The 11,255-nt window shown below is 35.6% G+C and overlaps 2 protein-coding genes across 2 annotated transcripts; both read left to right on the top strand.

Moving 5' to 3' along the window:
- Window positions 1-5,874: 5,874 nt before the first annotated feature.
- Window positions 5,875-7,732, top strand: LOC111398567 (WRKY transcription factor 22-like). Its single transcript, XM_023025528.1, has 3 exons — window positions 5,875-6,349; window positions 6,497-6,610; window positions 7,116-7,732. Exons 1-3 carry the CDS (start codon window positions 5,994-5,996, stop codon window positions 7,576-7,578), a joined length of 933 nt encoding a protein of 310 aa, XP_022881296.1. The 5' UTR covers window positions 5,875-5,993; the 3' UTR covers window positions 7,579-7,732.
- A 2,504-nt stretch (window positions 7,733-10,236) lies between these two features.
- LOC111398566 (probable WRKY transcription factor 12) lies at window positions 10,237-10,712 on the top strand. Its single transcript, XM_023025527.1, has one exon. It carries the CDS (start codon window positions 10,341-10,343, stop codon window positions 10,710-10,712), a length of 372 nt encoding a protein of 123 aa, XP_022881295.1. The 5' UTR covers window positions 10,237-10,340.
- Window positions 10,713-11,255: the final 543 nt, after the last annotated feature.

The raw sequence follows: 11,255 nt of genomic DNA, 5'->3' as shown, positions 1-11,255 counted from the left end.
ATTGTCTTGAACTCGGGCCAGCTTCTAATGCTCCCAGGTGGCAATCTGCTATACCAAATTTCAGCCGTTCCACTAAGCTTTAAATGGAAGGCTCAACACTTCACAGCCGGGGTGGCGCCCCTTAGGCTCATGTGAGTTTTATAAGCATTCAGGTGCTTCTTCGGTCGCCTCTTCCGTCATACTTTGGTATTTTTGGCATAACATAGTGGCTTGGGACCTGGGCATTCCTTAGTTCCCTTGAGAATGGTAGATTCTCATCATCATCGTCCAAGTCGCAGGACCTCTGCTGTTCATCAGAGTCGTACTCATCAGCCTCATACCCTGGTTGTTGGTGAGAGGTTCCAGGGCGGTCCCTAGCCTCTTTCTCCCTCCTCTGCTGCCTATTTCTAGGCGGAGCAACACGGGAGGCATTTTCATGCCTTCTCTCCGACTGCTGGGGCATTGGAGGTGGAGGAGGTGGCCTTGTCCAAGGCTGTTAAGCCTGCTGTTGCCTGAGCCTCGGTTCGACTAGGCTGATTCTGTCAAAAACACTTCCTGCCCTCCTATGTCTTGGATCTTGTTCATAAGGAGGTGGAAAATTATCAGGGCTAATTTGGACCTCGGTGGGTCGGCCAGAGGCGTAGTTGGAAGAAACATCAACTTCCACTTCCCTTTCAAATGGGCTTCCACCTCGGCCATAGTCTAACGAGGTAGCTCTATGACTTTGAACTTCATCCTCTTGATGGTAGTACCCTTGGGGGGCATATGGAGGAATGGGAAAGCCTTCATGGCCCTGCATTTAGGCCATAAGCTCTCTCATAGCCAAGTTTTGGCTAGCAATATCCCTCATGTTGGCTGTTATGGCGGCCATTTCTCTTAATAGTCGTGCCGTCGCATGCATCCCAACTCTTCTTTGGTAGTGGTGGAGTCTCTACCGAGCTGATGGGGCAGCGGGTTGAGGAGGCACGTTCGTGTTTTCTCTTATCCTCCTGGGGGGAGTATCTTTATTGAAGCTCATTTTCTTTTGTCAGACTTCAGATTTTGCTAAGTAATCGGGCTTCCTCCTGTTCTTTTTCAAGAACAAATCCTTTTTTCAAGGGGGGTTGCCCAAATGTTTTTTCAGTAAGCTTTTACCACAAGGTTGCTCGTGGTTATGGTATAGTTTTCCACTTACGGCGCCAATCCGTTGACCCCAAAAAATGTTGCCAATAGATGCCGGTCCCACCCGCGTACACGTGGGCGAATGTCCAACACGCTAAGACACGTGATCGGTCTAAAACGAGCGGTTCAAAAGGCGTGGGAGTAGCCCAACGACGCGGGACGGTGACGTTCGAAATCCGACGAGTTGTTCGTGATCCGATTATATAATAATTACCAACCGGTGTTCGTAAATGTATATGTAAATATGTATAAATTCGATTTGTGTATTGCAAGTAAAAGAGAGAGAGTTGAGTAAAGTGTAGTTCTTTGTATTGATTCTTACATTAGCCTTTTGATGTTACACAAGGGAAGTATTTATAATGATACATGTGAAATGGGAGCCCTTGGATGAGGTGGCACGTGGCCTTGTCTCTTCGATTCAAACATCTTATCCTAGGCATGGGGCTTGACTTGCTAGTTTACTGCACATTTATTGCTTGTGCAAAGCCTCCATACTAGTGACAAGACTTGACCTTTATGCTTATGACAAACGTTCCATCAATCATTCGAATAAGATCTTTGTGTAGGCGATCTCTTGGGAGAAGTGACTATGGAGGATGCTCCCTTGTGGTTCGGAGGCTCCTGCATCAACTTCGGGACTTCGGCCACTTTATACAATACTTCTATTTGAGGGCTTCAGCTAACTTCAACCAATTTCAGCATCATGGCTGCGGCTCATAGGCATCAACATGTGGACCTCGGCTACATTCATAGGCCCCGATAAAAGGGCGCCTCGGCTAGTGGACTTCGGTTTGGAGGGCTTCGGTCATAGCTCACCTCGGCAATATATACCACCTCAGCTGGAGTGCCATGTGGTTCGGCCTGAGTAGGCCATTGGCCCAAGTAGGTTGGCCAAGTATGACAATACACAACATCGTAAACAATGTTTCCTCCGTTTCAATTTCTTCAGTGAGCATTCAAGTTAACATCGACTGGACTTGGCCAAAACTCGGTTAGGTTTTAATATTTATATGAAATTTGGCTCAAATTATTACATTTTTTTTTTCACCGTCAATTTTTGCAATTATTTGATAGAGGAAAAGGTTATAAATGAACAAATACATTCAGAAATCATTTTGTCGACTCTTAAGGAAACAATATATTCGAAGTTAGAATTCCTTTAGAAATGCTGCATTTTTCTTCTAAATAATGGTTAATTTCAAGACTCAATTAATTCATCGAGAGATTGGTCACTTCATTAAAAAATTATTGCAATAGATGTCCCTCCGAGTTGGGTCTACAATAATTACAGTATTTAGTCTATTAACTTCATAATTTATAAGAGTTTGAAGATATTCTGCCATTTTTTTCTTCCTCCTTTTCGCCCTCTTTTGTTGATCAATTGTGCAAGTTGCATGAAAATCTTGTTCCAGCGTATAACATTGAATACTCCAGCACCGACCTGATGTTGAAGTTTTGTTAAAGAATAAAAAACTCTGTACCTTTCATTTTTTTCCATTCCTTGGGGGTGCCCCTATCTATACGTTTTTTACTTTTATTTGGGTCCAAGTCCAAATTGACTTGAGCAAATCAAATAGAATACAGCATTGGGTCATTTTGTTTTGCAATTCAACCAAATCGACCGAATTTGAACTGCGCTCACTTCTAGTTACAAGCACTTTTCATGCTTCGTGTCATCATACGTCCCGTCATAAATTTCGTACACTCTTAATCACTATCTTCGTTGTCCTACTATTCAGAATATATTAGCATAGACCCAAAACCTCTATTCGAAATGTCATATTCCTTAACCACACCCATAATGAAGGTATCGTGGAGATCGAAGAAAGTAGGCTGTACCTGCTCTAAGTGTAGATGTCCCCTCTCCATCTGAATGGATGCAAGAATCATTTTTACGATTTACTAAGCCCCCGCTTGATTCTCATTCTTATAAGAATAAGAATGAAAAATATAGCCGTTATGGAACTCACACAATAGAGAGAAGGTCAAATATAATGGTTTGGTGTGATGGATAACGGTTATATTTTTCATTTTTAGGGACAAAGAATGGAAAACAAACGGGGCGTAAATAATTATCAAAATCCATGTTGGTTATACCTTCTTCAATACGATCTATGACTGGATTATTATCGCCCCCAGGGCACATCTTCAAGTGGTAAAATGGGAGGTTGGAGAAATCCAACTGTGCTTGAGGTTGCCGCGTCAAGGGTTCAAATCCTGAAATATGGATTTGGCTCTTGGGTAAGTGCAAGTGTACAAGCAGCTTTCCACCTTGTACTCTTGGAAGCATAACCTGCGATTTACCTCCCTCACGATACTCTAGGGAAGGGGCGGTGAAGGACCCCTAAGGTTGGAGTTCAACCTTTATGACTAGATTATTATCTATTTATTAATTAATCTACAATTGGTCTGAGTTTGAATAATGTCTATGGTTGATTAATGATCTACTAATCGTCATTATGTAGTCTATGCTAAGCAATAGTGAGTGATATATCAAATCAACAAATTTAATAGTTAAATTTTGGAACTCAGCATTAACTTATTTATCAATTTATTGATATACATACACCCATATACGTCTTTTTACATGTACCTTTTTATGTTGACAATTAAAAATCGTAATCATATTTCATCAAGAGCAGTCAATTTGTAGAAAGAAAAATAAACACTCAATAACTTAGCCCAACATGAACTACGCCATCTTCTGCTGCTACATTATTTTACTATGATAAAAAATAATAATAATAATAATAATAAAATTGCACCCTACTCTATCTTCTCTAATATTTCTTTCTTTTTTACGAAAATAATAAAATTCTAATGACAGCTCCATGTTTGTAAAATAGATTAAAATAAAATTGAAATTAAAACGAAAAAAAAAACACTTTATATATACAAACACATTCAAACACCTATATATTACTGTCCACAACCTAAAGATGTATATACGTGTAGATATACCTACACCTATATAAGTCTATATCCTAATATACATACGCCGTGTTTTAGGTGCATGCATGGCGTAATAAGGCCAAGAGGGGAAGAATAAAATGCACAAAGTACATTATTAGGCATGGAAATAAGGGTTTTGTGGTCCCTCTAATGTCCATTCTTCTATATCCCTATTCTTCCCGTTTATGCCACTTGCTTCATTATTTTTTCAAGATTAATCTAAGTCGTCCACGACCTTTTCGAGGTCATGCGCTTCAAAATGTACCTATAAATGGTTGCAACTTGCAAGATTGAAGCACCGTGGTGTTCGCGTCGCGCTCGTGCGTGCGTGCATATACACACAGACTCCCAATGTATCGTTTCGAAGTATTAATCTCAAAAAAATTAATGGAATGTTTGATAAAACTTTTTCAAAAAAATTTTAGCGAATATGCACGATGAAAAGTAAATTAATGGAATGTTTGATAAAATGTAAGATGAAAAGTAAATAAAAAATTATGAATTTTATGAAATGTATGATTAAAAATAAAGTTTGACCAACTGAAAAATTGAGTTTTAGCAAAGCTTTGTTAAAGCAGCAAGGCAATTTTTGTTGTAGTGGATATATATAGATCATACATTAATTTAAAATATTAGAGTTTCACTGACGAAGCAGGGATATGGGATTCAGAGTTGGTACTTATTTTTTTTTTTCCCCTAGTATTATAAGTTGTTTGTATTTTTTATTTTTATTTTTCTGAAAAATAACCCTCTCCTAGGAATTAAATAAAACAATCTTTCTAGAGTTTTTTTTCAGAAAAAAATATATTGTTTTGGAAACAATATTAAAAATTTAGCTGTAGATATTAATTAATTAATTATCATGTTTAAAGAAACTTAATAACCTCTTTAATAGTCAGGCAATGCATTATCACTAATTAATTGAGATAAAATGCTTGTAATTAATGTAACAGAAAAACTGTGCCAGAAAATGACTAGGAAAAAGGTGTCTAAATAGATATTTTCTTAAGGATAATTCAATTAATTAATTAATATATGATCCTACTTAAAATATCATTACGTTGGATGCCAAGCAAACAAAAAAGGGGGAACAATTTTGTGATAAAAATGTCTTTATATGATATTATCAAATTTCAAAGCATGTGGCATGACATTTCTTCCATGTCATGTCACAAAATCTCGTCGGAAAAATCCATCAATATTAATCAGCAAGTTAACTCAACTGGCACAATCATATTTGAAATTTTTTCCTTAGCAATGTAGTTCAATCTAGCACGACCTATTCGGTATCCTAGTTCGACTAAGGCCTCGCCAAAAATTCTACTTCTACAATTGGTTGGCATCGAGTTAGTAGACTCAACAAAAGATGCATCCAGCAAGAAAGCCAAGAACTCTTTGATTTTGCTGGATGGGTTGGGAATGCTCGACTTATTAATTAATCCGGTACAACTCATAATACCACAAAAAGGAAAGATTCAATTTTCATTTGTTTTGTAACCATGCTTACACACGTTTGAATGACATAGCCAAAAACTGATAATACAATAAAATAATCTGAAATCTCAGTCTAATCATATATTTTAATTTATTCTTGGTCTTCAAAATCTAGTCAACAATATGAACTAAAAAGCAAGTAATCGGTGAAAGCGTGTTCCTTATCAGCAGCCATTTCACCTTTGACATCATCAAAAGTCAAACCTATCCAATGTAAAAATGCAAAAAACTACTTTTTGTAGTGATTGTATAGGTCCCTTTGTATATATAAACCAGCTTCCATTTTCATTTTTCCCATTGGGTTATCAAATACTTTAGAATCAAGAAAGTCAGCGCCTGCTTAAATTTTCTTCTTCTTGTATTTGCTTATTCAAGAAATTTTCTTGTTTGTGAAGGGGTTTTGTGGGATGGAGGATTGGGGTTTGCAGGATATAGTTACAGGTTCTAGTGGTGATTTTACCAATATTTCCAATACAGACATTGATCGGAAATCCTTTCTTGGGTTCTCGAGCCTTCAGCAATTTGATTATGAGTTCGTTTACGATTTTCCTAAAATTTTCGAAGGTGATGAACTAGAAGAGCTTTACAAGCCATTTTGTCCGACCGTGGCAAATTCTGGTCCTGCACAAACTGTTCTTCAATTTAAAGAAGAAAGTCCTCCAGGAAGTACTGTAATTCAAGAAAAGCAGGCTCAATGTTTTCCTTCAGAGACTAGTGATTCTACTACCAGGGTTACTGCTCATAAACCAAGATACAAGAGAAGGTTTGTTATATAAATTTTTACTTCCTGGATAGTTTATATGAATCTAAGTTCAAGTAGTTTTTATTTTGATTTTGATTTTTTATTTTTTTTATTTTTTTTATTTTTATTTTGAGATTTGATAATGAAAGATTCATAATTTATTCACAGGAAGAATGAGCATAAAAGAAGAGTTGTTCAAGTTTCTGTTGAGGGTATTTCTTCTGATGTCTGGGCTTGGCGCAAATATGGCCAAAAACCTATTAAGGGTTCTCCCTATCCAAGGTTCATCTCTCTCTCTCTCTCTCACACACACACACACAAAAATTGATACTGAATGAACATATCAAGCAGAGGCGACCATATCATGCCGTAGAACACTTTTATATGTATATACAGAGAGAGATCTCTTAGATATACCTATAGAATAAATGTTCATGGGTAGAACTTACTTGGATTCATTACATAGAGATTGAGTGAAGACTATTCATGATGTTCGGTTTTCCTCTTGACCACGAATCAACCTAATATTTGTATTATACAAAAAATTTATAGCACCTATTTTTCTTGAGACACAGAAAAGCGTGAAATTGAATATTCTTCATCATAGTGAAAACTTGTAGCAGCAAGTGGAGGTGAAACTCTCACAGATAAACTATATAAATATGTGTAAATTTTGCTTATTTTTTGTATTATAACTATGGAATCACTAGAACAAAATCTAGCTCACTTATAGGCATGCATACAAAATCCATAATTTACTCAAGAACTTTTTCTATGTGATAAACAGAAGCTACTACAGATGTAGCAGCTCAAAAGAATGTATAGCAAGAAAACAAGTTGAGCAAAGCTGTACAGATCCCGGAATGTTTAATATAACCTACACTGCAGAGCATAACCACAGCCAGCCAACTCGAAGAAATTCTTTAGCCGGTACAATCCGTCAGAAATTTCCAGCATCCAGAAGCCCAAATAGAATCAATATCAAGCTGGAAAGAACTGAAGATTCCATTTCTTGTTCAAAACTTTCTGCTCCATTTCTGTCTACAGAAACAGAAGCCCTTTTGCCTTCATCAATAGAAGAAGATTTTCTCCAGGCAAAATGCAATCAAGAGGGAAAAGAAGATGATGAGTTGATATTCAGTGATGATTTCTTCTCCTGGTTAGAAGAGTTTGATGGATTTAATTCAGATACATTGCCTATCAGCTCCCATAGCTCAGCACAACAATTTCCTTTGAGTTCTTGTAGCTAATATTAGAAGATTCTTAACCAAAATTAGCACCTCTGTATAACCTGCAAAAGGGCTGGTTAATTTTAATGATGCAGGATAATGTAATTTCAGTTTCTAGAGGTTTTGTTACTCCTTCATATCTTTATTAATGCATAAATGTTGGAATTCTAAGGAAGCAATACTATTTACCGATTATAAATCAAACATTAGCATTAACAAGTGAACAAACGTGAATAAGATTTTAGATTCTTTTCTTTAGTATAGTATTTAATACCAAATAAACAAGAGGTTGTACATGAACACACCATTTGTGAATAGCCTTCTTTGTCTATGCCAAGAAAAGCAACCACCAATCCCTCAAAAGATGTACCCATGACTGGTGTGGGATCCAAATGTGAACACTCTGACTAAATTCAATAAGTTCTACCTCATTTTGAATTAGGCCCACCAACAATAGCACTGTCTTAGCATATATATAGATATGGTGCAAGAATAGTGTTGAGTAACAATCATTGCAACACAACTTGGCAGGGTGAGTATGGATTGAGGAGTGGATGCACCTCTCTAGTGTAACTATATGTTGGGGTTTTGCTGCCAAAAGCCAACCATGGATGACTTTACGAGATTTTTCCAACTACATAGTTAGAAAATAATATGGATAATGGTTGGGAAAGTGCGAAAATAATCTCGGGAAAGCTACATATGGGATAAATGATGGCTTGGAAAAGATGGGTAGCCAGGGGCCGAGCCAGAGGGACAATATTTTTCCCACTGGACAGGCTACATAGAATTTTTTTCCCCTCTAAAAAGTAAATGGGCTTGGGGGGCAGGGAAGCCCACCCCTGCCCCCCTTGCTACGTCCCTGGATTAACCTTTTAGGATGGATCTTCCATTCCCACAATAACAACCTTAACCATAACAACCATTGAGTTGCATATGGTTCCCTTGTAACCTCCCTTCAATAGGAAACTCATGTCGTAACAATAATTCAACTAATTGATTTGTTATGTCATTACTGTTTAATGTAAGATGAGCACCGATACTTATTAAATCATTTGTCATATTTTCTTGAGGGCCAATATGTATTCCATTGGAGCATATCGCCATGAACAATTGGCCAGAAAATTCGAGATATGCAATAAATCCATGAACTAACTAGAAAATTAAAAAGCAAGACGCTATGACATGGACTACTTTGTTTCCATCAAATGGAACATAGCAACAAGAACGACAATAAACATCAGACAATGGATAATATCAGTAAGAACAAGAGAAAACTAAGACTACGTACTACTTACTTAGTCTTTTAAAAACTGAATATTACTAACTTTTTTTGAAAATTTGGGAGATTATTGACTCCATGCATTTTTTTATTGTAACAGCTGAAAATTTTAAATTCTTAACAGTGGACTCTTTCTCGCTTATCTCAAGGTCTTAATTAATAAACCATTAACAAAAACTTAACGTTAACTTACATCACCAACGTCTCAAAATTCTCTCATATGGTATCAAAGTTTTCATATGTAATCCTTCAATACCAGGAAAATACATGTAAACCAATCAATCTGAGTTTCTGAGATGAAATTTTGCTTAATCATTGAAGAGATATTTATATAGTATTTTTCATATCTAGTAACAAGTTGGTATATTCCTAATTAACTCGAAGAACAATTTCATTTGGACAAAACTCGAACTCCGACTTAATACTTTGATATATGTATGTGGAATCTGTCGAGTGAAAATGTCCAGATTAATAATTTTCAAACAAAATGAAATTTAAGCAATTAAAATTCTTTGAGAAACTTAATAAGTCAAAAGTTTGTTGTTTATCCACTAAAGGTGAGTAAACACTGCTTCATATTATATATTCGTATACTTTTACACGCACAAACGTTAATTTATATCTGTATATCCCATCTCATGTTTCATGTTGGTTTGTCCCAAAAAAAAAAATGTGAAGAAAAAGGATAAAGAAAAATTTAACAAATTCAGGAAAAATGATCATAAATTCAACTAATTTTAATAGAAACCTATCTCAAATCAAATTTATTAACTAATTTCATGGTAAACATATATAGAAAAAAAAATCCTACTTGTGTCAATTTTAACATGGAGCATACAATTTAACTATTATATGCTTTCTTTTGGTGATAAAACTGAAATAAGAAAAATTGTGTATCTAATTTTACTCAAAAGATAGGCAAGCGACGTCATTCAAATTTTCAAATGTGATGAAAATTGGGTGTGTGTGTGAAGTTTTGGCATAAAAAATTATAATGCAACTATGAGGCTTAAAAACTTAGAAGTCTTCCATATGGTTATGCCCATAAAGAGTATTCTCTCTATCATTTTCCAAACAACCTTAACTGCACTCAATTGGTTTGTACCTCAAGAAAATCCTAAACCTAGGGTAGTTGTCTAACAATTTTTTGTACTATGTACTTTTTTTACCACATTTGAGACAATTTTATATTCTACTCATCCTTTCTCTCTCTACATATTTATATAGTTTGTAAATTGTAATAACATTATACTTTGAACCTTAAGGGAGTTGAACAGATCAAAGTAGGTGAATTGTGGTTGGCTTAATTTCTCAAGGGTACAAGTTAATTAAGGCCTCATTCCCTAATTTCAAAAGGAAGTTCTCCCTTTATCCATTTGTCCATCAAGTCTATAAATTGTTTGCCCACCTAACTCTCTCCATAAATCTTTCATCATCAATCTAAAATCCAACAAAGATTTTTCCTCTCCAAATCTAAATAGAATCTTTGTCAACCTTATGCATGGAAGGCGAAAATTTCCCTTATCTTTTCGAGCCTTCTTTTCCTTTGGCCTCGTTGAATTCGCCATCCCTTTTAGACCAACCCATGAACAACTTGCAGTATGCCTCAGATTTTGATTTGTCCAACATGCTGTCTAGTTCCATGGTTAATGGGGGCCAAAACCCGGTTTTTCCAAGTTTATCGACTACGTCCAGGAACACAAATGAAGGGGAGAATGTAAACAAAAATAAAGCGAAATCTGGAAGAAAGAAGAAACATATTCCACCAAGGGTTGCTTTTCATACCAGAAGTTCAGAGGACATTCTTGATGATGGATATAAATGGCGAAAATACGGGCAGAAAGCTGTGAAGAATAGTGCTCATCCCAGGTAAAGAGTTCATCTTCAGAGCAACTTTTATCTTTATTATTATTAGCATTTTAGAAAAATTCATCAACAAAAGAAAAACTAAAAAAGGAAAAAAAATAATAATTAGTTCATCTATAATATTTGCAAACATGGTCGAACAACAAAAATAATTTGCGCACTCAATCTTATATAAAGCTTAGATATTTATTGTAAATTTGTATAAAGAAAGATTAACAGACATAAACATTTTGAAAGATTCTAGTTCAACTTTATAATCCTAAGACTATTTATGAATCCAAAATTTATGAATTCAGGATATAGGATTGTTGTTAAAATGGGATATATTAACCTAGTCGAGTGAAAATAATTAAAAGTGAAAACATCTTTTTTCAACTAGGGTTAAAGAAATAGGTTCTTTCTCGACCAAGGCGGAGAAAAATTGTAACAAAAAATATTATTATTTGGATTTTTCTTTTCATGTTCCAGACTTTATATTCGACCTTAGTTGAAAGCGTAGAAAGTTCTTGTGTCAATTAATCTTTGAAGGATAGAAATTATTTTTAAGTAG

The sequence above is a fragment of the Olea europaea genome, chromosome 8, assembly GCF_002742605.1.
Source record: "Olea europaea var. sylvestris chromosome 8, O_europaea_v1, whole genome shotgun sequence".
Lineage (NCBI taxonomy): Eukaryota > Viridiplantae > Streptophyta > Magnoliopsida > Lamiales > Oleaceae > Olea > Olea europaea.
Note: the sequence above shows the minus strand (reverse complement) of the source record. Positions and strands in the feature narration are given on the sequence as shown.